The sequence below is a fragment of the Umbelopsis ramanniana genome, assembly GCF_025399195.1.
Source record: "Umbelopsis ramanniana AG unplaced genomic scaffold K450scaffold_15, whole genome shotgun sequence".
Taxonomy (NCBI): Eukaryota; Fungi; Mucoromycota; class Umbelopsidomycetes; order Umbelopsidales; family Umbelopsidaceae; genus Umbelopsis; species Umbelopsis ramanniana.
Window position 1 is genome coordinate 360100 of NW_026252101.1, and position 23208 is coordinate 383307.

Sequence of the window (23208 nt, forward strand, 5' to 3'; positions counted from 1 at the left end):
ACATTTAAATGGCGATATTCACATTGAATAGCATTTAGCCTATGCCTGTATATTCAATAAGATCTGTTCTAATGCAGTGTTATGGATTGTAAACCCCATGCGTCGCATCAAATAATCTCAGCGCTTTCAAAAGTCGATAACTCCTTTTTGCTTTCAAATAAATTTCAAGTGTATTATCAAAATAAATTAAAAGTTTTCATCCATCTTGTCAGATCAAAAAGTTCACGCAATGCCGTGCCTGACACCATATCAGTTTGATTGATCAACTGATATAAAAGAGAAAAGTGTTGAAAACGACAATGCATTGAAGTTTGCCACCTTTTATGGTTTCCGGAATAAAAAAGAAGTGATTTACAGTTTACGATATTCGAAAGTGATATGGACACTAAAAGAATAATTACAGTATGCTATTAACATGTTCGCTCAAATGAAATCGGTGGTGACTTACACAAAATGAGTACCTCTTTGCTTTGATAAACCATCAGCGCGTATTTCTGAGGTTTTCCAACTGCTTTCTGCTCTCGAGTCAGCACATATATTTTCCGCTTCTACAGGCCTACAATTATAGCATATCCTCAAGGATGTCATACAGATTTTCGATTGCCCGACAATCAGTATGCATCCAACTGCCACTTCCTGTGCTTCCTTTTCTTTTTTGGAGGCTGACAATCCGCTGGAGAGAGCTGCGAACAAACGTTTTAACTCACATATTTAGTAATATGCGATCCTCATTAACGAGACACTCATGTCATAGCTACAGTCCTATCTTGTAAAAAAATAAAAGGCCACCTATGGCTGAATTTTTTAACTCCAGTCATGTGCTTAATATACACATGACTGCAAGAATAATTGCAGACTGTATACTCATGTTAGATAGAAAGACTACACAAATGGTGTTGTAACTATGCTTAAGCCCAACGAACACTAGGTAAATGAAAGTAATGCATTTTATGAGTAAAAACTTATTGATTATCCATTCTTCGAAGAACATGCTCAACAGTATCTAATAACACTGACTCAACAGCGCGAACATTACGGATAGAATCACCAATGTCAAGGTGTCTATATAACTTTGGACCAGAAAGCGCCGCAATGTTGTTAAATTGGTAGTTAAAGCGTCGGGTTGGATGTTGGAGCTCAATGACGCCGCCGTATGAAGGCATGAAGGATGTGTATATGAAAGAAGCTCCATGTGGTCCAATAATTATGTCAGATTCCCTTGCGAGAGCAATTTGTTCCTGCATGGTCGGTAAATCTGCAGGATTGACTCGACGGAAGACCAAAGCTCTATCAAAATAAGCCTCGCTAAAATGCGATTCCAAACGTGCTTGAAGTTGTAGAATGACAGAGTGTTCGTTGCCAATCTTCCGCAGAGTGTTCACGTTCCATGCATTTTTGGTAGGGTTTCGAGACAAGAATGTAACTACCAAAGGTTTTCTAGAGAGATCTGTTTGGTCGGTATAAAATAAAGTAGGCTCTGGAGTAATTGGTGGGGTAATCAGTTTGAAGGTATCAGCTGTAAAATTTGCTGGCGCTGACGATGGCAAAAAGTTGAGGGGTAAGTTCAGTCGGGATAAAACATAATCAATATAGGCTTTCAAGACGACTGAGCCGTCGCAACTGGTCGCTTCTGCTTTTTCTCGGCTGAACAACGTGACACCAGCATGGAAACCAAAAGTCGCTGAGCGGAAGCATATATTATTCAGTGGAGCCTGAGATTTTTCCTGTGCTTCTTGTACGATGTCGCGTATAGTCCGTATATGGTTTTGAGAACGTCGTTTGCTTGAGAATAGACTGGTCCATAAACTATTCAGGCTAGGTATGCCTCCTTCGTTTGAATCAAGAAATACGATTTCGGTTGTTTCGGTATTCATGTCACTTGCAGCCAAACCAATAAATGCTTGCATTAAGTCTTGATGAATGTGATAAACGTTGCCAGTATCGTAGCGGGAAATCAAATATAGATCCTCTTCTACCCAGGCGTCACAGGTAACGTTTTGCGCCAAGCTTTCTTCGTTTATGAAACGATTTTCCAACCCAGAATATAGCCACATAGCTCCTACAGGAAATTATTTCCGTCAGCATAAGCAGAATTTTAAAGTCCAAGTCGAAAGAAAATGCGTACCTCCAAATCCCCAACTGGGACGATCATAGAAATTGTCCTTTAATTTGCACTTTGCTTCCGTGCCACCTGGTACAAGAAACATGTCTATGCTACCTCTTTTAGGTTCTTGTGGGAGTTCATCAAGATTTAGCACAAGATTCTTGGTATGACAGAGGTTCTCAGGAATATCCATATGTATCATGCTGCACTCCATCGAGAATTTCGATATTTCAGGTGAATTTCTAGAATGAATGTAGCCCACCTCAGTAGAGACGGATTCGTCAAGCGTGACACATTGCTCGGCATCATCGTTGCCACTTGTTGAAGGACATGAGTCTTCGCAAAATGGTTTTATATTTTGCCGCCAATTGCGAATGACATCGAATCCATATCGTTCGTCGCAAAAGGATGAAACACCGGAAATAGCGTTATCTTTTTGCAGCTTATACAGAAATGAATATGGTCGCGATAAGGAGTCTTCATTTATGGGCTCCATATCTGAGTAGTTGTTATAACCTTCCATCCACTTGCTTTCTTGGCTATTGTCGATTGGTCGGCCATTCACATCGGTAGCATCCTGTCCAGAAAAGCCAATGAACTCTTGATAATTCTCACTTCCTTGATCATCGTTCAGATCCATAGCCACCAGGGCCTGAACCTTTTCTCTATAACCAGTGATATGGTTGGTTAACATGATCATACCAGTGACCATTATGAAAGCCAGACATGCTAGGATGACTACTATGTGAGATTTCCTTGACCATATTATCCTGTTACGAAACGGCAGAAGCTTCATAATAAATTTGACATAAGAAGGGAAGGAGTGTAATAGAGGAGAAAGAGCTTGGCTTCACCCATTTCTGTACTTAAAATGCCATCTTTGGGGATATTCGGACATGTTCAAGTGATACGAGATCGGTGATTGAACAATTTTTTTTTTTTGCCTAAATTTTGAATTTCAGATATTGTACTGTGATTTCTGCAGAGAATCGTTCTTTTGAAATCGAGAATGTAAATAGTCCTCTTGAGCAGAAGTATATCATAGTAGACCAAAAAAAATTCTGGCTAAAAAATGAACAGATTACTGGTACGCTTATCGAAGGCTGCATTGAAGGCATTGAGTAGTTGTTTCAGTCAACAGATGGCTTCCCTTTTAGGAGAGTACCGGTTGAACCATTACCCTCACCAGCATGCCGTTGTTGTAAAATCATTGGGGGACGTTCTTTATATATGGCCAGGATAAGTAGTGAGCTATCCTGACTAATTGTTAAAGCGATTTAAAATTACTTTGGATTGTAGTACTCCTCCATCGTCGTAAGATGTGGAACCTTGCTCGCTTGATGACCGTTAGGCCGCATAATCCAAATTCAGCAATTTGGTGGCTTAGATGATTTGCGGACACCAAATACTAACATTTTCTTTCCTTCCGCAATTTGTTGACATCCAATCTCTGTTTATCCATCCCATCCATCCATCCATCCATCATGGTAAGGGCGCGTATTATTTGTCCATTCATCGCTGCAATCTGATTGACATTGCGTATGATAGTCCAAGAGAGCTGCCAAGAAGACCGTTCCTCAAGAAACTGTTACCCTAGGACCACAAGTCCGTGAGGGCGAGCTTGTCTTTGGCGTTGCCCATATTTTCGCCTCCTTCAACGATACTTTTGTCCATGTCACTGATCTCTCTGGCCGCGAAACCATTGTTCGTGTTACAGGTGCGTTATCAACATCATGAAGTCGGCCGCCACTCTTTAGCATACTGTGACAACCTTCTGTGATCTGTCACATTTCTTGCCATAAGGACATCACTCCATCACTGGTCCATTGGGTGTGTTGATAATCAACACATCTATTGTACTAGCTGATGGAGAGAGCGGCATGTGCACATCACTTGTCAATCACAGCTAAGCATTACACATGCTTAGCTATGATTGCGAGTGATCCATACACACCCCCCTCCTATGTTCCTTCGTGTATTTAACCACTGAATTATTTTGCAGGTGGAATGAAGGTTAAGGCTGACAGAGACGAGTCTTCTCCTTATGCTGCTATGTTGGCTGCCCAAGATGTTGCTGCTAAGTGCAAAGAGGTTGGTGTCACTGCTCTTCACGTTAAAATCCGTGCTACTGGCGGTAATGGCACCAAGACTCCCGGTCCTGGTGGCCAGAGTGCTCTTCGTGCTCTTGCTCGTGCTGGAATGCGTATTGGCCGTATTGGTAAGTAATTTTTGTGAAAAACGACATCTTTATTTTTTCTTATTGTTAATCATTCATGTTTTATCATTGTAGAGGATGTTACTCCCATCCCAACTGATAGCACTCGTCGTAAGGGTGGTCGTCGTGGTCGTAGATTGTAAATTTTTAGTGTTGTTACCTTGTTTTGTGAATATACAGTATGTCATTACTTCAAACAATGCTCAAAAAATTTTGTATGTTGCACTTGGCTTCATTATTATAAACCCATCTGGAAGCGATCAATGCAAAAAAAGAACAATCAACGAATGAAAATATCCCTACTACAAGCGAAATTGAACAGAGAAACAAAAAGCCAACTATTAAAGTAGAATTATGTATCAGCCATGCTGACCAAGTTATTCAGCTTTAGATCCTTCATCCTCTTCTTGGCCGATCTTCAGCTTGTTTTCAACAGCGGTGGACAGTTCGTCCTCGACTTTAGGTGTAGCTTCTAAATTGTCATTGTCGCCATAGTAAGGCTGCTGAGTGTTTGGGTATTGTGCAAAGCTATAGAGAAGAATAACAGGAATAGTTGATGAGGCAGCTGAGCAATTGATTGGTATCGATAAATTTCAGTTGAAACTTACTTTGCTTGAGACAGGTACGCAGGATTGCCTCCTGGGGGTGCGTTGGCTGGATTATTGGACGCAAAGCCGAGCATTGTTTCAGGAGTCATAGGCATTTGCATAGGTCTAGCAGTAAAGCCTGCCATAGGTTGGAAATCTCGGGCTCTCCACACACGCTTGCGAGCTGTCTGGCCCTTGAGGCGCTTTTGTGCCAAGGAGTCAGCAAATCGAACCTGCAGAGGGACATTGCTCCCAGGCAAGGTATGTCCGTTGAATGTCTCGATAACGGATATCGCAGCAGAACGATCAGTCATTCTAAGAGATCCACAATTAGACTAATGCTATTTCTAAATAGTTTGATAGAGTATACGAAAATATATACCTTGCAAAGCCAACACCTCGACTAAGACCTGTTTGAGGGTCTCTTAGAATTCTGTTGGAGACCGTATGGTAAGGCTTGAACATTTCTTCGAGTTGCTATGGTACAGTTATGTGAAATGGTGAAATAGGTACGTGTTTTAAAATATGGAATGTTTATACTTACAGGCTCATTCATGGTAGGAGGTAAATTGGAGACATAGATATTGGCAGATGTCTCGTCTTGTAGACTTCGAAGACGGGCACTGAATGATTCCTATAACGGGGCGCAAGAGAGACGTAAGCATTTTGTTCGTAAAGAGCGACAACCACAGGTTATCAATGTTTACCTGTCCAACCCTGGCGAAAGAGGCCTGGAGTCCGTTTCGATTGAGACCTTCGATAGCGCGTTGTGCCTCATCTTCGTTCTCAAACATAGCGAATCCATAACCCTTACATTCACCAGTCTTCTGCTCTATAATAGCCTTGGATGAAGCGATGGCGCCATAGCTAAGAAAGAGTTGTTTAGTACAGTGCGTCAACGGTTTGCTACAAGCATGCGCATTCACTTACGGGCTACACATGTCTGCAAATGCCTCATCTGTGGTGGTTGAATCAAGTCCACGAACGTAAATATTATGGGTATGAAATTGATTACTTTGTTGCAGTTGCTGCAGTTGCTGCAGTTGCTGCTGCTGTTGTTGGTCAGGTTGATTCGCTCGTCTTTGGGATGTAGAAGAACCAGAGCCAGTGGATCGTGTTCCCGTGTTGTTGAAAGGGCCAGGAAGACGCTGCATCATTTGATGAGGTGGTGATCCTGGAGCTGAGTTGGTACCAGTCAGCACGGGTGAAGAAAGGTGCAATGGTGGGAAGTGTTGCCCTGGCGGCAATACGAAGGCGTGTGTGGGTGGCGACATTGACATACCACCTTGTTGAAACTGGAATGTCGGGGTAAACGGAGGGCTATTAGGATTGAGCGGCGGTGATTGCGGATGCATGGCGGGAGAACCAGGGTAGCTTTGGTAGCCACTCATAAAGTCTGGATAGTACTGCATCGTGAATTGCGGACTGAGCGGGTAGATATACGCTCCAAACGATGGGTCAGAAGGGTCATATCCACTAGCGACAGCTTGGTCATACGCGTACTGAGCTGTAATAGGATCGACGTATCCAAACGCGAAAGGTGGATAAGCAGGAGATGTAGGTGGAGGAATGTTACGATCATCGTGTTCGGCCTGTCGGTGTTGCTGAGAAGGACCATCTTGTCGGTCTGAATTGTCAGCAGGCTTTACATTTTGCTTCTCTGTTTCAATTTGAGTTTGTTCCGGATTAGCCGTGGCAGTTTGTGGGTTGGTCATGTTGAATTGATAGAACAGTGTTTATCAGAATGGCAGGTAATTCGTGATGGCTAGATTTCAACAATGCTCGATAAACTATTATTCGTCTCCAGAACTCCCAGCGGAATCTAAGCGAGTTTTGCTGGTAAAGTTGACTAGAATGTCTGTTGTGAGAAGTGAAAAGGTAATTAAAGGCAGCTGATTGTTGTAAACGGAAGGAAAGCGCCCAAGCTAAGAGATGCTGTTAATAACAAACGAAAAAAAATAAGGCGAGTGACCTGGACGAGAACAGGTCATCAACTTCAGATGAGTTACACCGGCAAATCCTCATATGGAAATAGGCCAGGTGGCCCAGTTCAGATTTGCAGCAACGACAAAAAATTCTCTATCCAAAAAAACAAATATACTACAACGTCAACCTCGTACTATGACGGACCAGAAGCACCAAAGTAAGTCCTGGATGCTACAGCTCTATTTCGTTCATGCTGCTGTTCGCTGTTTACTTATTTTGTTAGTTCAAGACTCATACGTCCAACAGAATCTCGATTTAGCGCGGTAATACCAAGGCGATAGCCACAAGTTGTACATGCCAAAAAAATCCAGCGTCCTGATTGTAATTTCACAGGATAAATGCCTTCTATTTGAACCGAATTCATACACTGGAAAAAGAAGTTGAATACCTTCAATGCGAAAACCTGGATCTACGAGCGTTGCTAGCTCAAAGTCGTCAAATTCCACATGCTCAAAAAATCCAGGGCCCGCCGAAGGGTAAGGTAATACTAATTTTGTAAGGGCATTTTCAACTATGTTTAATTCGATTTATAGTTTTAAAGGAAAATCTCCCAAAAGTAATATAAATTATATTTTATAATATTTTATTGTAATTTATTAATTTTATTTTAATCATTTAGAGAATTAAAAGATATTCTGCGCGTCCTAATTATGTACTTCCAAGCCTAAAAAAGTTAATAATTTATATTATATCAGTATTTGCTTAAAATTTATAACTAATTATAGGATTTGTTAGAAAATTGAGAAAGGGTGATTCATTCACATTCAAATAACTGTACATAAAGCTTTAAATATGCGATAGAATAGAAGTAGCAGATTACACGCTATAAAGTCGCACTATGGTCTAATTTTTATTGTACACAATTCTACCCTTCTACTAGCATTCTATTCCGAGTTCTGCTTATAGAAAAATTTTGTTCATGAATTTTTTTTTTTTCACATAGAGTATACCGCCGAGCGTTCGAATCGGGAACTGTGACTGCGTTTTATATTGTTTTCAGTTTCTTGTCAAGGACAAGATAACTGCAGATTGGTTTGAGAAGTGCTCATGTTCAATCGTGTACGAGGTATCCGCTTGTTTACACAAGTGCAAAAGAGCCGATCCCGTGCTTTGTGCAGATCTGTAGTGAACTCTGCTTTTCATACTCTTCCTTTAGGTCAGTGTCTTTCTTTTTGCTTGCCATATTTCTTCGGTGTGTTTACTAACTCGTTGATTTGATCTTCATAACTCAGTAGCAGCAACAAGTAGTATTGTATCATCTAATAGAGGCTACTATTTGGATGGTGTCTTAGACAAACGTGGTTTTGTCGCATTTACCCCCGGTGTACGGCATGCGAGTACTTCTACTGGCGAAGAAGCCTTAACCTCTACCACCGTGGATGCACACTTGCAAGCATCAGTAGACGCATTAGATCTTCATGGAGCGATGGATATAATTGAACAAGCTCATAGCCGTGGTCTTGTTCAACCACATCACTACCGACAAGTTTTTCGTATACTGGAATCAGATGTTGTACCTGATTTCGCAAGCCTCTCACGTATTGCTCGGTGGTTTACATCCTCACAGCCAGTACATCTGAACACGGCAACTCCAGAAGAATTAAATCTTTGGAAAAGCGCTATCAAAGCTTGTTTTAAGCTTGGCAGATCTCATTTCAGTCGAGACTTAAGCGGTTTATTACAAGCCTTTGCGTCTCGCGCAAAGCTCGACCAAGTTGTTGATGCCGATCTTTGGGGTATCGTACTTCGGGTAATGTTGCAAAACAGAGACACTCTTCTATTATCTCTGTACTGATAATTTTTTTAGGGATACGGTATTCTGAAACAAGAAGACATGATCGATGCCACCATTGCCAAAATTCCCGCTGATGTAGATTGCCAAGACTACATACCAATGGCATATGCGTCCGCTGGAGCTCATGGCAAAGCAGATGTATATTTAGACAGACTCATCGAATTGAGGATCCCGAAACCCGAAGTCTTCAAAGTTTTGTCCAAAACTGCTGCATATGAAGGTGACGTACAGCGTGTCAAGAAAATTGCCTCCATGGGCACAGAACTACTGGATGGAGTAAGCTTTGATCAGGATGTCATCTTGGCGCACAAAACGAGATTATTTCATCTTTTGAAAAAGCAAAACCCAAGCACAAGTTATTCCGGCAGGAACAACAGTGGCATACTCAGTGAGGAACTGAAGGAATCCAGACGAGAGTGCGAAGAGCTGATGTCAAACATGCTTTCAGACCGATACCCATTAGACATATCCTCTGCCAATATCATTCTTGATTACCTGACCTTTGGTAATCGCCTGGATCACGCCAAGTTTCCCATGGCCCATGCCCGTGACATCCTTGAAAATGTTTTACCTACAAAGGGCATTCAACCAAACTTTCAATCCTATTTCCTTGTTCTGAGAGGATATGCCAAGACTAGGGAGCTGGATTCACCACGACACAATGCCAGATTAGACAAATGCCTGGAGTTGTTTTATATGATGGAAAACGCCGGTTTCCATAGTCATCAACATGCAAAATTCCAATGTCTTTTCGAAGCATGTTTGCCACACTCGGACCGATATAACTACGATTTGTTCCAGTCAAAAAGTAGATTGGCACCAACACTCCAAAGTAGCGTTGCTCGCCACAATGCCCCGTATGTGGACCCACGTATATTTGACATTGAACGTATAATGCTAGACTCCAATATCCGCCATGACCGGATCACCATCAAGACTGTCTTGACATGCTTAGGAGTCAGTGGGCTCTATGGGGCCATGTGGAGAAGATGGAAGGAACTACAACTTGCAGGAGTGCGACGTGATGGTGGACTGTTTGAGAGGATCTTTTCACTCGCGGCATTGGAACCCGAGCAAGCCCAGTATGCTCTTGCTGTTGTTCATCATCAGCTGGAAAGAGAAACTCCGAAAATTGAGATGACTATGCCTCTATACCGATCCATTATCGATTGTTGTATAACGGCTCAAGACGCCGTCAGTGCCACTTCAGTATTACACACTGCAGGTGTTGACAATCTGCCATCTCCTGAAAAGCTCTCTAGTCCTCAAGAGAAACAACTAAAGAAGCTTGGGCTTAAAGCACAATTAGGTATTAGATCATTGACTGGATCAATTGGCACCCACTTGAAGGACATGATGGACTTGCAAGTTTCACCCAAAAGCGACATGTGGTTGATGCTCATGTCTCATGCTGTAGAGACACAGTTTTCATTGCAAGATGCACAACGTGTATTCAATGGATTCACAATGTCAAGGTTTGAAAAGACAGGCAAAATTCCCGTCCCTGCACATGAGCAGTCGCCGATCATTCCATTCCCTTCTTCGCCTTATAACGAAACGGATGTTCTAATGATCGATATGTTCGTTTCTGCTTTGCTCAAGTCACAAAACATTCCGGTCATCAGAGATGTATTGGAAACGTATGGAGAACAATCTTCAAAATTATGGCTCTCTCGCGATTCTGTCAAACAATTTGTCACTTTAGCTAAGGAGGAGAAGAGCGATGACGATGTCAAATGGATTGTTGAGAAAATTCTTCCAAAAGTATCTGGTCAATCATCAAATTACAGACATTGGATGCGCAAACTTCAACGATCTGTAGACAATCTTTGAAATGACAATAGATTTATAGATTTTTCATGTATAATAAAGCTGTTTTATTGAGTAAACTTAAACATTATATCCATGGCTCCAGATACTAAATGTTGTTACTGAATTTCGCGTGCATTATAGACGCCTGTGACAATTTCTTTTAGTTCCTCTAACAAGTTTGGCCATCCTTCAAGCGAGTCAAAGATCTCCTCTTGCCATTTGTCATCATTTGGCTGTTCCCTTCGCGAAGTCTTCAATACGGATATGAACGTTTCGTAGTCGCCCTCTGCATCGACGTTAATATTTTGATGTCGAACTTCTGCAACATCAACGTCAACATCATCGGCAAGGCTATCAGCATATACAGAGTTTCGACGTGATGGGATGCTGATTGCATCTGAGCTGCATCCTTGTGATAGACAGTGTTTTACGTTGCGGAAGAAAGCCGGAAACGCATCTGGTAGCTGCTGTTGAAGGTCTGGGTAATTTCGGAGTTGACGTAGATCGATGAGGTCGTCATCCGCCTCGCTGTCAACTTCTTGCCGGTTCAGATGCAGATTACCCCCACGATTTTCAGCCTCATCCTCTGGTTCAGAATCAGAATCATACACATCGTAACCAACGATTTCATAAAATTTGGCGATGAAGGTTGGGTTAGAGTCCAGCTTGGCGACTAATGAATCCAGCCAAGGACCATCGGGCACAGTTTCTCTGGGAGAGAACATGATATGCTTGAATTCATCCCATGCTTCTTTTCCTTGAGATTCACGTATGTGATGCTCTATCACTTCAAAAAAGTCTGTGTTTCGCGATACTAGATCCTCCATGTCTCGCGAACGATCGAGGAGGGCAACAAGGACGGAGTCTCCAACAGCTCTGCCACGAATGTCAACCAGTCTGGCATTCAAGCTGCTCTTCCTACTAAGGGCTTCTTCATGTTGGCTATTTTCTTGTTGTAAATGTGCAATGGTAGATGCGCGTTCGGTTTGCATTATTGTTTTGTTGATGAGAGGGGCGATACAGGTAGTGATGCATTTTTCCTAAAATTAGGCGCCTTATAGCCAAATATTACAATTGGCTGATGAGTGAAATTTTTGTTTGGTTGGCAAATGAAGTGAATTCGCTGACGCATGGTGCCAATGCTTTATTCTTTTGAGCACACCATTGACTGCATGCTTTCTTTAAAAAATGTGGACATGTTGGAAGCTTGAGACATTGAATAAGGTCAATACTAGTAAAGTACCTTCTTTCTCCTTTTACAATACACATCTCTAAATGTCAATTTGAGCCACTTCAACCATGTCAAATCAATCCCAGGATGAAGCGTATTTCTAAGTATTTCATCTTAAGAAAAGGAACAATATACATGAGTTGCTTCTATAACATTAAGCGTCAGCTTTGTAGATACCAGTGTGTGGGACAAAATGTCGGAATGTGAACGAACCAAAAAATTCAACTAACGCTGATCCTCGCATAAGTGAAAATTATCAGGTCATGTTAAAGAACCAACTGAATACAAAAAAAAATGTTAAAGAACCAGTCTTCTATCGCAATGAGCAAGATGATATTTGTACAACCATTGTTACGACAATTCATTCGAATCAAAAGATAAAATACAGAGTAAAGTACCATACACTAAACTAAGCTAATGTGATTGCTATGCTGATGATTCTAAATTTTTTTGTCAGTGCCATAGTAAATGCCAAAAGATGTCTTCATGACTTATCGTTTAGTTAAAGGAGTCGATATGCATGTGGTCAATAAGTGCATGTGAGTGCTGATCAGGCAGTAAGTTCTGTGCGGGGCTACTTGGAACGGTTATGGAAGCCGTGGTAACTGGGAGATCATTGCCATGCAGAATGAATTTGGAGGTAGATGAAACGCCAACATCCAGTGCAACAGCGTTTGGCGGCGGCTGTGATTGCTGCTCTGGCGTACGTAATATTACTTGTGGTGCTTGACTATGATGTCCGCTATACCACTTTTCGGAGTCATCTACCCATCCTGTAGCAGACGCTGCGATTGAATAAAGTATGGTGTCATCAGATGTTGGATTATGATCTAAAGCATTGCTTGTGTGATTCCATAATGTTCGTGGATCAGGTGGAGGTGTGTCCATTTCTGGAGGGGAATAGTTTCTTGTGATAGCTGGTGGGGGAGTGATATGCCTTGAGTTCTTTATGATACCGTGCTCATGATTAGAATTTGACGGCGAACTGTGAACTGATAAATGAGCTTGATTCATCCCTGAAATAGCTTCCGGTTGCTGATGATCCAAAGTCCGAGTCGTTGTAGCCATCCGCGACGAATATCCCCAATTGTCATCTACCGATATAAGCTCAAATGTGTAGTGCGCAGGCTCTAGTACTTTGGATGTCTCTGGTAAAACATGGTCTGAATATTTTGGCACTAATCGTGATTGGTTATGATGAGAGTCGCTTTGGAGAATCGGTGGTAAGCTTGAAATATGTTCGGGACTACCAGAGTGCCGGAAGCCGGTCTCCACAATCTGTTGGAAACTTGTTTGTTTGGAAAGGGGGAGATGATCCATTCCTTGACTCTGAGGTCCGGTAGGCTCTATCTGTAGTTTCTCCAAAAACGCCTTTGCTTTGTCGTGCAGTTGAAGAGATGATAGATTCCTACTATCCTCAGAATACGAAGAATCGGCTACGGTATCAATGAGAGCTGAAAATGAACCTGATCCGGTCACGGTACGAGTATCCAAAAGATAACCTATGATGGCAATTGATCGACGCAATTGCACTTCTGATTGTATTAGCACCTGAGGCGTCGAATGCTGTAGGTCGTTTGCGTGTGTCAAGGCAGCAAGTAGAACGGAGTATGCACAATAATCATAATTTGTAAGAAGACTTGTGTCATTGACCAGAAAATGTGCCAGTTGAGTTATGGTATTTGCTACGGTCCGTATTCGCCGATGTACCGACTTTACCGATTTCTGAGAATTGATTGTCAAGATGTGGTGTTCAAGCACATTGTATTGAAGATGTAGCATGGCAACTGCGGCAGCCTGTGGTGGTTTGACTGGTATGGGGCTTGAAACCTCCGGTACTGGTGTCCATGCAATCGCTCGTGGAAGTGAAATCAGCCAGTCTGACAGTTCTTTTAGCAATTCCGACCATCGTTCTTGGATTTGTAAATAACTGGGGTCGGTCTTTATGCTTGACTGTAGAACCAAATATTTCTCGCACAGTATCATCAATTTTGTTTGGCATGCAAATGCTTCAATAGGAATGGAATCCTCATCATCTGGAAGAACTTTTGGAATGGGTATCATGGTGTCCCTTTTGGAGATCACAAATGGGCGCCCGGATCCAAGACTAGTCAGCTTGTCCATGTTGTAACAAGTCCAAAATATACGATTTCGTAGTTCAATATCAAACTTTGTCACTTTTCTAAGATCCACATCCTTCTGAAGCTTCATTTCGAAACACATTGAGGTTGCCATTCCAGCATAAACCGATGGTCGACACGATCGTCTACTACTTTTTCCATCATTGAGTCGGCATTCATAAGTTGCCATCAGAAGTAGCGCAAAGATTGTACTAATTCTCGGGACATCCAAAAAATCTTCCACAAGTGACCTTGCCCGATCAAAAAATACATCAGCGTGCTCTTGCAGGTCTGTCTCATAGGTGCATGCATGTGCATACATTGCGTTGAGGACTAGTGGTGAGACTAGATAGCCCTTTTCTGACAGATGGTGCGTGAAGACTTTGCGCGAGAATATAGGCATTATCTGATAGTGTCTTCGAAAGTAAATGTCCATGAGATGCTCTTGAATTGTACGTGTGGGCATTCCTAGGACCCCACTGTAGCTTTCTGGAAGAGATGGCTCCAATAGATAATGCCTATACTCCCAAAGTATATCGTTTGTTGAAAGTAAAGGATGTGTTTTGCCTTGATTAATGGACAATCCGCCAATACGGGTTCGCAAATTTTCTACGGTATTTTCGCTTGGTCGATTAGCATCTTGTATTGGTCTTGATGAGGTGTTATTATGAGTTGGACTATCTGCCAGCGTAATTGGATGTTCGGTTTCCGGTGGTGGTCGGAAAGGAGACTCTGGTCGCGATGGAGTTTGGCTCTCGTCTTCTACCATATTGCTACTTTCCGCCGTCAGTTCATTTTTAGGAAGCAGTTCATCTAAATACTTGGAATATGTACAGTTTCGTCGACGGGCTACAATTAGATGACAGAAACGAGATTAGATTATCAATTGGTGCGTAGGAGTATATCGCTTTTGAGAAAATAACCTTTGCACTACAAAGAGATATCATTAGTATCATGTCATGAGAAGCAGCATATTTGAGGTGTGAGACCCGTACCTGCCAACATGGTCGCAAGCCATCGCACTGGAAGAACATATTTTTGTTAATACCGGTAACATACCGATTATTATGTACGTACAGCTCCATATCTATTATTACCTTAATTTTTTTTACACGGCATGATCGGCAAGCTTCCGTCACTTTGAGTCGCCTGTGTCTGCTGTCATCTAAGGAATGTGGTTATCATACTGCTGAACTAGAGAATTGTGGCCAAAGCCAAAGATTGCCTGTCGCTTAGACATACCCTTTAATGGCAAGTTTAAGGTTGCAAACATATCTTGACACTGAGGATTCGCAAGTCAGCAGACCAATAATCAAGGTACATGCACTTTCGATTAAACAATGATTAGGTAGCTTTTGTGGGCAGTTGAGATGGTGAAGATTCAAATCAGACTGCAGCCCGGGAACGATTGAATGTACCAGCACCTAAAAAAAATTGCCCATTTTTTGTGGACTGCGCGGGAATTGAAATTTCGGGAAGGGTCTGTTGTGCAAAAAGGGTCCTTTATCAACTTTGATTGATTATTCTTAAATGCAAATCATGACATATAGACCAGTGCTTCCACGATAGAATTTAGTACCATAGATAACTTTAATGTACTGAGAACAAGCTTTTGGTATCAAGCAAGCTTGTTGTAAGCTTTCATAGTATGTGATTAAATTAAACACTATGGGTGGTGAATAGTATTGAGAAAGGAAAGAGATGTACAGGGGCTTTTTTCATTTTTTCAAAATCGAAATAGAGAATAAAAAGTTAGGAAAGAAACAGCAAAGGGAAGCAGAAAGGAGAGGATTGAGCGTTTCTTCGGTATACTTGTTATTTCACAGGGAGAAGAAGGGTAGTGAGGTTTCATGACAATTGGGTTAAGGAAGTGCAGAGGCGATTATATTGAGTTCAGTAGGTTATGTAATGGGTAGGAGCCGGGTTTTGAGAAAATTTTGCGTTTGCTAGTTATCGAATATCTGACGAACACTAGCACACTCTGGCAAATGTTCGCCGCGATATTTAATTACAAACGTTCCGTTTCCTCGGTCTAGGACAGTCTTGTTCACAGGGCATCCATTGTTGCTACTGCTACATTTATAATAAATGCTCTTGTTGCCGGTTTTACGATTAGTTCCGTTATTCTTCCAGCAGTAGCCATCTTGATACGGGAACTCAGTGGTTTCAATGATGTTAGTTATTGGCTGCATCTCTCGTCGTCGACGAGTACGGTGGCTGTCAATACTATCGTGTTCAGCGTTAGACTGACGCTCATCAATGGAGTTTGAGCTCGATAACGGAGGAGATAGAGGATGCTTCCTTGAGGGAGGTGATGACATTTGATAAGAACTACATGCATGAAGTAATTAGTATCAGCAACACAAGACTCTTTTGGTGGTAAGTTGGGTTTGAAAATCCCCATTTTTTTTTTTTTTAATTTTTTTTTTTGAGAAATTGCGTTTACTTACCGAAGCGAGGAAGTCAAGGTAGAGGTAGATGATCTCTCGAATTCATCATCAACCCAGTAGGATTGGTTTGCCAAACGGGGTTCATGTTGGTCATCAGACCGAGTAATGTTTCCTCGCACGTGGTTAAACGTGGAAGTGGTTGAACGTGGTAACGAGGGAAGCGGGATTCCATTCTGATATTCCACCACTTGAGTGTTTTGCGCGGCGGGAGAGTTAGTGGCTGACACGAGTCCCATGTGCTTGTATTGTAATAGCAGTAAATCAATCTCTTTCGTTCGTAGTTTAGCTTCTTCAGTTCGCCGTTTGTCTTCCTCCACTTTACTTCGCAATATCAGCTTGAGCAGGTCCGGCCTGGATTGGTAGCTGCGTATAACCTCATGAAGATCGCTTGATACTTGAGCTAAAGCAATCGACTCTAAAGTCGAATCAGGTGTGTTTTCGTAAGATACTGAGCGATGGGAAACTTGTAAAGGCGATGGTGGAAGAAAACTATTCTCTTGAAAACTGTTGCTCCGTCGTTGAGGAAAAGAAATGCGTTCTTGTGGATAAAGGTGGACGAGTTGTTTTTGAGATTTTTGAGGGTCAAAGGAATTCATGTAAGCTGACCGAGTATGGGGTAATTTGGAGAAAGGGAGAAAGGGAAGACGGAATAAAAAGGAACAGAGTGCTTAAAAGGTTGAAAGTCTGGAGATGAAACCCCGCTATATGGGAAGTGTGGTGTACTTTGGGGATCTACTACTTGAGGAAATAAGAAAAAGAAGTGGAAAAGCTAATAACTATCCGCTGATATCTGGCTGGCCAAAGGACAGGAGAGAGGTTACATTGCGGGGTTGGCGTGGTACGATGGTGGTGCGGACTAATGAACATGCCTGGCTAATCGATGATATCGCGGGAGAATGCGGCGTATGGCGGGGCAGGAATTGGAGAACGCCTGGGCATCCGCGGGTGAGGCATCTTTGATCAAAGATTGTGACCCACCGGTGAGTGTGGGGTAGACCGGTGTCTTGAACCCCGAGCTCCTTGATATTGTTGCTTAGCCTTAAACAGCAATCTGTCCGCGGCACGCAGCCATCTCAAGCAGAGTACCTTTGCAGGGTCCTTATGTTGTGACCTACTCCAGCTTTCCAAAAGAAAGTCGAGCCCATGGACGGTACAAAATTATTGCTGTAGGTGTGACCCATATTCATATTAACGTCATGAATCCCACTCTTCCCAGGAATACTTTTAGACAACCACTTTGACTATTCCCGTAAATCTTCGTTTGGTGGAATGGCTGGTCATAAATGCCCACACCATTGAGTAACCCAAGGTGCATAAAGAACCCATCTAGGTAAAACGTACAACAGAACATGTGGCAAACCAAAGCAGAGGAAAATCACTGACTGAGTCTGTAGAAAATTTGGTGTCCGCTTCTGCACGTATTGCAAGTCCAGCATGCTACAGGGGAAATGTAGCCCAAAGATATGTTAAATATATATCTGCATGTCCCTTTTATCGCTCTGCTTTCTTTATCTCTACAGATAGAGAAAAGCAACGACAAACATACCAACGGAGATACAAAAAATAATAAAATAATAAACCGTAGCTGTGCTCCATCGTGAACTCAAATTTTTTTTTCTTGCCTTTTCCCACCCACCAAACCGGATATTGGGCCATTCCATACGGCCTCCATCGAAACCAGAAAATTTTAATATACTCATCATATCGGTGAATTAACATGAGCAAAAGCATTCTGGCTCTGGCAAAGTTAACTCGGTTTAAAACACCAAGCCAATCAATCCTGTTATCTAAAAGGCGATCTGCAGGCAGCAAGAAAAAGACATATGTGATCTGTACAGGAATCCTGACCGGCATGTCATTATGTTCAATAGCCTCCTTTACGCCGGTTCTCTCAGAAGCTGAACAGGAAATGCCGGTGGCAACCGGCTCCATCATGGATAAAGTGATATCTAGTCTTGCAGATCCCAATAACCGCATTGCATTACGGGATAAGCCAACAACAAGTTTAATTCTCTCTCTATTGGTCTATAAGGCGTGTTCAATGAAATGGCTAATCGATTCTGCACCTTCTATATTTTCATATGCCTCATACACGCATTTGACAAAGCCGATAAATTTTATAATCCGACACACAGTCTTCAATCAATTTGTTGGTGGTGAGTCTAGCCAAGACTGCCAAAAGACAATGTCCAAACTGAAAGATCAAGGGATCGGAGTGATTTTAGCTTTAAGTGTTGAGATGGATGTTGGTGACGTTAAAGAAACGAATGCATCACATCAATCAATTCATATGAACCAGCAGGCTGACTTCTTTATGGACGCCACCAAGCAATGTATTTTGTCCGCTGGTACTCAACCAGGAAACTTTATAGCACTAAAGATTTCTGCACTTACATCCCCTCATTTACTTCAGAAGGTAACCGGTGTCCTATCTAAATTGTACGAAAGCTTCGGCCAACACACGAGCGTTTCTTCCCATACACTGTCACAAAACCAAGTCTGCCATGTGGTCGCACAGCACCGTGGTCTGGTAAACGTGGAAGAAAACGTGCCGGAAATCATACACAACAGTAATGAAATTGATATAGTAGACTTTAAACAAATGATGTTACTGCATCGCCCTGCTGTTATGAGCCTCCTCTCCAACGTACTAACAGAGCAAGACCAAGAAGATTGGTTACGAATGTTGCACCGAGTTGATGAAATATGCTCTTTGGCAAAGTCATGTGGTGTGAAAGTCTTAATTGACGCAGAACAGACTTATCTGCAGCTGGCAATCGATCAGGCTGCGTCAGTCATGGAGCAAAAGCATAACCAACTTGGTAGTCGCCCTACTGTTTTCAATACCTGTACGTTTCTCATATCATCATGTGCTAAGCCTATGTCCTACCTACCACATTAGTAATTTCATCTCTTTTGGATACCAGACCAGATGTATACAAAAACCGCACTACCGAAACTGAAGCTAGACTTGGTAACAGCCGAGCGTTACAAATATGGTCTCGGCGTTAAATTAGTTCGTGGAGCGTACATGGTTCAAGAGAGGGCGGTAAGTCGCACAACAATACGTGAAACGGCGTTGCGGAGACCGATCGAACTTCTTCCATTTCATATTAAATCCACCACCATCTTCCTCCTATTCAATCAGCGCGCCGCGGAATTAGGATACTCTGATCCCATTCAAAATACTATTAATGATACACATGAGTCATACCATTCAGCGATTCTCTTATTATTGAAGGCGCTAGAGGTAACACAGCAGAGGACAGGTATACCGGTTACAGAGGAAACCTCACCGCTGTCTTTCGTCATAGCATCGCATAATCATGAAAGCGTCATGTATGCATGTAATGAGCTTCAACATCATCACATATCGCTAGATTCTGGTGTAGTCTCCTTTGGCCAGCTATACGGTAGAGTATTACTTTATTTAAATTCAATCAGAAGCTTAAGTAATCACTGACTCCTAAACCTTTCCCGTTCTGGCATTGCATCGATTAGGTATGGCTGACAAAATTTCATATACGCTGAGCCAATTCGGTTTACCGGTATACAAATATCTTCCCTATGGAGAAGTCAAACAAGTCATTCCGTACTTGATTCGTAGAGGACAAGAAAACGCCGCCATGATCGAACGAACTCAGTTGGAATGTGAGCTTATTTTTGACGAGCTGAAGTACCGTTTTCAGCAGAATAACACCAGACAGATGAAGGAATAGGGGTTCTTTATGTAATTGTGAACCTCTTCGAATACATGTATCAAATATCATAATTCTTGATGACTCGCTAACATATAAATATTCTCAAATGTACGAAGGTGTCCCATAGTATGCTATGAAAACGTACGTGATCTTGCAGATTTTTCAAGTAAAAGCTCTAAGATATATGGGATGGATGATGAAGGTAAACTGTCCGCTGAGGCCACCTTCATGCCCATGCTCAGAGTATACCGTTTGATCTCTATATTTGAAGGACTTCTGGCGAGGAAAAACTCGTATATGCTATGTTTTCAATGGCCGTCCATACGTACTGATAGATGTAATGTATTTCCATGACCATATTTGCAATTTTGCTATGAGCGAAAGACAATTAAAAAAACCCACGCTGTCCATATACATTTATTTTCAGACCTCATGATTATCCTTGTTTACCGGTTCGTAAAACGAAGGAACCCATATACCTGGGTCAGAATGCATGGTTGATTAAAAAAGTAATTCCATCACCGCAGCTACGTAAGTACTCTAATTCCATAATTCAAAGTCCATCCCATGAAGCATGGCGGTTACTTGGTTCTTCATGCATTGGCTGGCTTATGAAATTTGCAGCGCTACATCTGTATACGGTCTGAATGATGCTGTGTAACCTTTTGATCGCCCTGCTGCCTTTTGTCTTCAACTTGGAAGAAACTAAACAACAGATTTACAATTTTAGCCAAGCATACCTTTCTACTTCCACGTAGAATCAACGTCAAAGAGCAGGAAATGTTGCCTTTGTTTCTTAGCTTCAACAAATTCAATGTCTTATATCGGTTGGAGACCATCGAATAATGCAAGGTTGAATATACAAGACGGAAATAGTACTACAATACTTTGAAATATATTGCTTTGCGAGCTGGTGTGCTTACATGTTCATCATGCAAAGCACAATCGCTTCAACTAAGCTGTTAACTAAATAGTTTTACTCAAAGAGAGAGAGTAAGGTCCAGATCTTCTTAAGCAAATCTTCAATGCCTGCGATAGTCAAACACGTCTCGTCCTCCCATCCACTGCTTACATTGCTCTTTTCACAAGTAGGCTTTGCAACTGGATGTAGTCTTGTAGCAGGTGAAGCATCGCCATATCCATAGTACATTGAATACATTCGGTGTGTTTGCAGATGACCAAACGTGCTTCATATCACTAGCCGCGACTGCTACGAACTGGACTATCCTAGTTGCTGCACTGGGACATAAAGCCAACGAATTTGTTTGTGGCCGCTGAGTGGAGCCTTAATACTTAGTTTCACACATGACAAGCTGATCAATGACAGTGGATGTACTTGAATGTCAAAGTTCTCGTTTCGAGCTATCACATTTCTGGCATAAGAATGGACGTTCGGATTTCTCTGAAATCAGGTTATATGTGACAGAGCTGAAGTAGCTAAAGACAGTACTGTTGTTACTGTCGAATTTATGTAAACGTGTGCGTCGACTGCTTCCAATTTAAATTTTGGGAATGATTTATTGTCAAATCTTTTGATGGCACAACAGGTAGAGCTAGAAGCTAAAGAAGCTACACTATACTTATTTCTTCTGTAGATTCGAATAAATTGTGTCAGTACCAAGTCATATAGTATCAATAAGTACACAGAATAAGTGCTCAACTAACCTTAGCAGCTTCCTCCTCAGCCTTATCACGGGCACGCTTCTCACGAGCACCGAGAGTGCGAGCTTCGGAACGGGCATAACGCAACTTCTGGAAAGCGTTAAGCTCCTTCTCCTCAGCCTTGATGGCACGAGCTTCCTCACCAGCAGCAACTTGCTCAATGGGAAGAACGGCACCCTTAAGCTGAGAAACACCAGAGACATCGGTGGCATCACCGTTCTTGGGCTTACCGGCCTTGCGGGGGAAGATGATCAACTTAGCCTGGTAGGCCTTGAGACGCTGGACATTAAGCTCAAGGGATTCTTGAGACTTGTTGCGGCGACGGTGGTCAACGGAGATACCGATGGTCAAGGCTTGCTTGCGAGAGACACCAGCTTCCTATACGTCAAAAAATTAAACAGACCGGAAAAGTTAATTATCTAGTTTTCACCCGAATCCAACAAGTAATGCGATGCTATCAAAATATAACATCCCAAAACACAACATTGACTATGAGTAAGTGTATATACCTTAAGCTCCTCAAGAGTGAAACCACGACCAGCACGGAGCTTGGTGTTGTACTTGATGGTGGGGCAACGAACAGCAGGGCGCAAAAGTCCATCGACGGGTCTGGGAGCAATGCGAGCAGCCTTTTGGATGCGTGCAATTCTTCTGGACTTCTTGCGACCAGGCTGGTCGAACCAAGTCTTAACGCGACGCTGCCAGTCCTTGCGGAAATGCTGGTTGGGCAGTTGATTGTTGTGCTTCAAAACCATTGCTCAACTAAATTGGTTGTAGATCCGATGTAAGTGTTGATATTTGTAGCAAATAGAGAGCAAAGATAGCAGTGGTATTGCAGTTGGTAGAAGATTATTGGATAATAGAGAAGTTAGTACAATGTTGATAATGCAGACCCCATGCTAGCAATTTTCCACATGTTGATTGTCTAACTCGAAATGTCGCTATTCGCACGTCGATAATATAATCCATCCATCTATCATCGCCAGGAACCCATCCATCACATTTCACCATCCATTCATCAATCATTGAAACTTACGAACCTTGACGGATGAAAAAGGAAGCTTCATGGCTCGACACTGGCAGCATCCTGATAAGTCCTGGAAACTCCGACTGTGCAATTTGCTGCCGTACTGCTGCTGGCTAGAGTTTTTTGATCTGGCTGCCAAAAATTTTCTCAGCTATAACAATTCACTGGCGGCCCACCTCTGGAGCATTTTGATCTCGACTTGATAGTCAAGCTGCGTATTCATTGATGGCTGAATAATAAATACACTTGCTATTATTTCATCTATGTCTTCTTATGCAGCGAAATTGTTGGATGCAAAGCTGTATGAGATACCCAATACCTTAAAAAAAATTGCCTGCAAGAAATGGCCAAAACGGCTTGAAAATGGAAAATACAATTGAATAAAATAGCTTATATTTAAATAGACTTCGTTTGCAATGATGATCAGAATTTTTCTTTTAGTTCTGTATGTAGTTCAACAATTTTCAGGCAACAAACCAAATTTTTAAAATGGTTTTCATCATGACTTTAATTCATCA

The 23208-nt window shown here is 42.1% G+C and overlaps 9 protein-coding genes across 9 annotated transcripts; 3 read left to right on the forward strand and 6 right to left on the reverse strand.

Moving 5' to 3' along the window:
* Positions 1–929: 929 nt before the first annotated feature.
* On the reverse strand, positions 930–2064 carry K450DRAFT_233115 (uncharacterized protein). The gene has a single exon (XM_051587696.1). The coding sequence runs from the start codon at positions 2052–2054 to the stop codon at positions 963–965; it is 1092 nt and encodes a 363-aa protein (XP_051446445.1). The 5' UTR covers positions 2055–2064; the 3' UTR covers positions 930–962.
* A 1488-nt stretch (positions 2065–3552) lies between these two features.
* K450DRAFT_233117 (uncharacterized protein) lies at positions 3553–4858 on the forward strand. The gene is made up of 4 exons (XM_051587697.1): positions 3553–3591; positions 3653–3821; positions 4107–4322; positions 4395–4858. Exons 1-4 carry the CDS (start codon positions 3589–3591, stop codon positions 4460–4462), a joined length of 456 nt encoding a protein of 151 aa, XP_051446446.1. The 5' UTR covers positions 3553–3588; the 3' UTR covers positions 4463–4858.
* On the reverse strand, positions 4593–6732 carry K450DRAFT_233123 (uncharacterized protein). Its single transcript, XM_051587698.1, has 6 exons — positions 5837–6732; positions 5614–5773; positions 5451–5540; positions 5289–5383; positions 4928–5221; positions 4593–4822 (listed from the first exon to the last, which is right to left on the reverse strand). Exons 1-6 carry the CDS (start codon positions 6619–6621, stop codon positions 4792–4794), a joined length of 1455 nt encoding a protein of 484 aa, XP_051446447.1. The 5' UTR covers positions 6622–6732; the 3' UTR covers positions 4593–4791.
* A 1198-nt stretch (positions 6733–7930) lies between these two features.
* K450DRAFT_233127 (uncharacterized protein) lies at positions 7931–10568 on the forward strand. Its single transcript, XM_051587699.1, has 3 exons — positions 7931–8048; positions 8125–8642; positions 8700–10568. The coding sequence occupies exons 1-3, from the start codon at positions 7940–7942 to the stop codon at positions 10518–10520; spliced, it is 2448 nt and encodes an 815-aa protein (XP_051446448.1). The 5' UTR covers positions 7931–7939; the 3' UTR covers positions 10521–10568.
* On the reverse strand, positions 10569–11516 carry K450DRAFT_233131 (uncharacterized protein). Its single transcript, XM_051587700.1, has one exon. It carries the CDS (start codon positions 11489–11491, stop codon positions 10616–10618), a length of 876 nt encoding a protein of 291 aa, XP_051446449.1. The 5' UTR covers positions 11492–11516; the 3' UTR covers positions 10569–10615.
* Positions 11517–12040: 524 nt separating this feature from the next.
* On the reverse strand, positions 12041–15251 carry K450DRAFT_279215 (uncharacterized protein). The gene is made up of 5 exons (XM_051593322.1): positions 15093–15251; positions 14948–15015; positions 14846–14872; positions 14774–14780; positions 12041–14699 (listed from the first exon to the last, which is right to left on the reverse strand). Exons 1-5 carry the CDS (start codon positions 15121–15123, stop codon positions 12229–12231), a joined length of 2604 nt encoding a protein of 867 aa, XP_051446450.1. The 5' UTR covers positions 15124–15251; the 3' UTR covers positions 12041–12228.
* Positions 15252–15409: 158 nt separating this feature from the next.
* Positions 15410–17077, reverse strand: K450DRAFT_233134 (uncharacterized protein). Its single transcript, XM_051587701.1, has 2 exons — positions 16301–17077; positions 15410–16181 (listed from the first exon to the last, which is right to left on the reverse strand). The coding sequence occupies exons 1-2, from the start codon at positions 16894–16896 to the stop codon at positions 15797–15799; spliced, it is 981 nt and encodes a 326-aa protein (XP_051446451.1). The 5' UTR covers positions 16897–17077; the 3' UTR covers positions 15410–15796.
* Positions 17078–17949: 872 nt separating this feature from the next.
* Positions 17950–20403, forward strand: K450DRAFT_233138 (uncharacterized protein). The gene is made up of 4 exons (XM_051587702.1): positions 17950–19149; positions 19228–19349; positions 19449–19713; positions 19802–20403. The coding sequence occupies exons 1-4, from the start codon at positions 18018–18020 to the stop codon at positions 20017–20019; spliced, it is 1737 nt and encodes a 578-aa protein (XP_051446452.1). The 5' UTR covers positions 17950–18017; the 3' UTR covers positions 20020–20403.
* Positions 20404–21430: 1027 nt separating this feature from the next.
* Positions 21431–22425, reverse strand: K450DRAFT_233140 (uncharacterized protein). Its single transcript, XM_051587703.1, has 2 exons — positions 22173–22425; positions 21431–22041 (listed from the first exon to the last, which is right to left on the reverse strand). Exons 1-2 carry the CDS (start codon positions 22416–22418, stop codon positions 21658–21660), a joined length of 630 nt encoding a protein of 209 aa, XP_051446453.1. The 5' UTR covers positions 22419–22425; the 3' UTR covers positions 21431–21657.
* Positions 22426–23208: the final 783 nt, after the last annotated feature.

Bases quoted from the DNA above. Each gene is read 5' to 3' on its own strand.
- K450DRAFT_233134 (XM_051587701.1), bottom strand. From the start codon at position 16,896: ATGAATTCCTTTGACCCTCAAAAATCTCAAAAACAACTCGTCCACCTT. The intron at 16,182-16,300 runs GTAAGTAAACGC...TCATGCATGTAG, and splicing joins ACCTTGACTTCCTCGCTTCG to TTCTTATCAAATGTCATCAC.
- K450DRAFT_233123 (XM_051587698.1), bottom strand. From the start codon at position 6,621: ATGACCAACCCACAAACTGCCACGGCTAATCCGGAACAAACTCAAATT. The intron at 5,384-5,450 runs GTAAGTATAAAC...ACTGTACCATAG, and splicing joins CTCCTACCATGAATGAGCCT to CAACTCGAAGAAATGTTCAA. The intron at 4,823-4,927 runs GTAAGTTTCAAC...CCAAACACTCAG, and splicing joins GCGTACCTGTCTCAAGCAAA to CAGCCTTACTATGGCGACAA.
- K450DRAFT_279215 (XM_051593322.1), bottom strand. From the start codon at position 15,123: ATGTTTGCAACCTTAAACTTGCCATTAAAGG. The intron at 15,016-15,092 runs GTATGTCTAAGC...CACATTCCTTAG, and splicing joins CTTAAACTTGCCATTAAAGG to ATGACAGCAGACACAGGCGA. The intron at 14,873-14,947 runs GTAATAATAGAT...ATGTTCTTCCAG, and splicing joins GCCGTGTAAAAAAAATTAAG to TGCGATGGCTTGCGACCATG.
- K450DRAFT_233127 (XM_051587699.1), top strand. From the start codon at position 7,940: ATGTTCAATCGTGTACGAGGTATCCGCTTGTTTACACAAGTGCAAAAG. The intron at 8,049-8,124 runs GTCAGTGTCTTT...TTCATAACTCAG, and splicing joins TTTTCATACTCTTCCTTTAG to TAGCAGCAACAAGTAGTATT. The intron at 8,643-8,699 runs GTAATGTTGCAA...TAATTTTTTTAG, and splicing joins TTTGGGGTATCGTACTTCGG to GGATACGGTATTCTGAAACA.
- K450DRAFT_233117 (XM_051587697.1), top strand. The intron at 3,822-4,106 runs GTGCGTTATCAA...ATTATTTTGCAG, and splicing joins AACCATTGTTCGTGTTACAG to GTGGAATGAAGGTTAAGGCT. The intron at 4,323-4,394 runs GTAAGTAATTTT...TTATCATTGTAG, and splicing joins AATGCGTATTGGCCGTATTG to AGGATGTTACTCCCATCCCA.
- K450DRAFT_233140 (XM_051587703.1), bottom strand. From the start codon at position 22,418: ATGGTTTTGAAGCACAACAATCAACTGCCCAACCAGCATTTCCGCAAG. The intron at 22,042-22,172 runs GTATATACACTT...TTTGACGTATAG, and splicing joins TCACTCTTGAGGAGCTTAAG to GAAGCTGGTGTCTCTCGCAA.
- K450DRAFT_233115 (XM_051587696.1), bottom strand. From the start codon at position 2,054: ATGTGGCTATATTCTGGGTTGGAAAATCGTTTCATAAACGAAGAAAGC.
- K450DRAFT_233138 (XM_051587702.1), top strand. From the start codon at position 18,018: ATGAGCAAAAGCATTCTGGCTCTGGCAAAGTTAACTCGGTTTAAAACA. The intron at 19,150-19,227 runs GTACGTTTCTCA...TTTGGATACCAG, and splicing joins CCCTACTGTTTTCAATACCT to ACCAGATGTATACAAAAACC. The intron at 19,714-19,801 runs GTAGAGTATTAC...TGCATCGATTAG, and splicing joins CTCCTTTGGCCAGCTATACG to GTATGGCTGACAAAATTTCA.
- K450DRAFT_233131 (XM_051587700.1), bottom strand. From the start codon at position 11,491: ATGCAAACCGAACGCGCATCTACCATTGCACATTTACAACAAGAAAAT.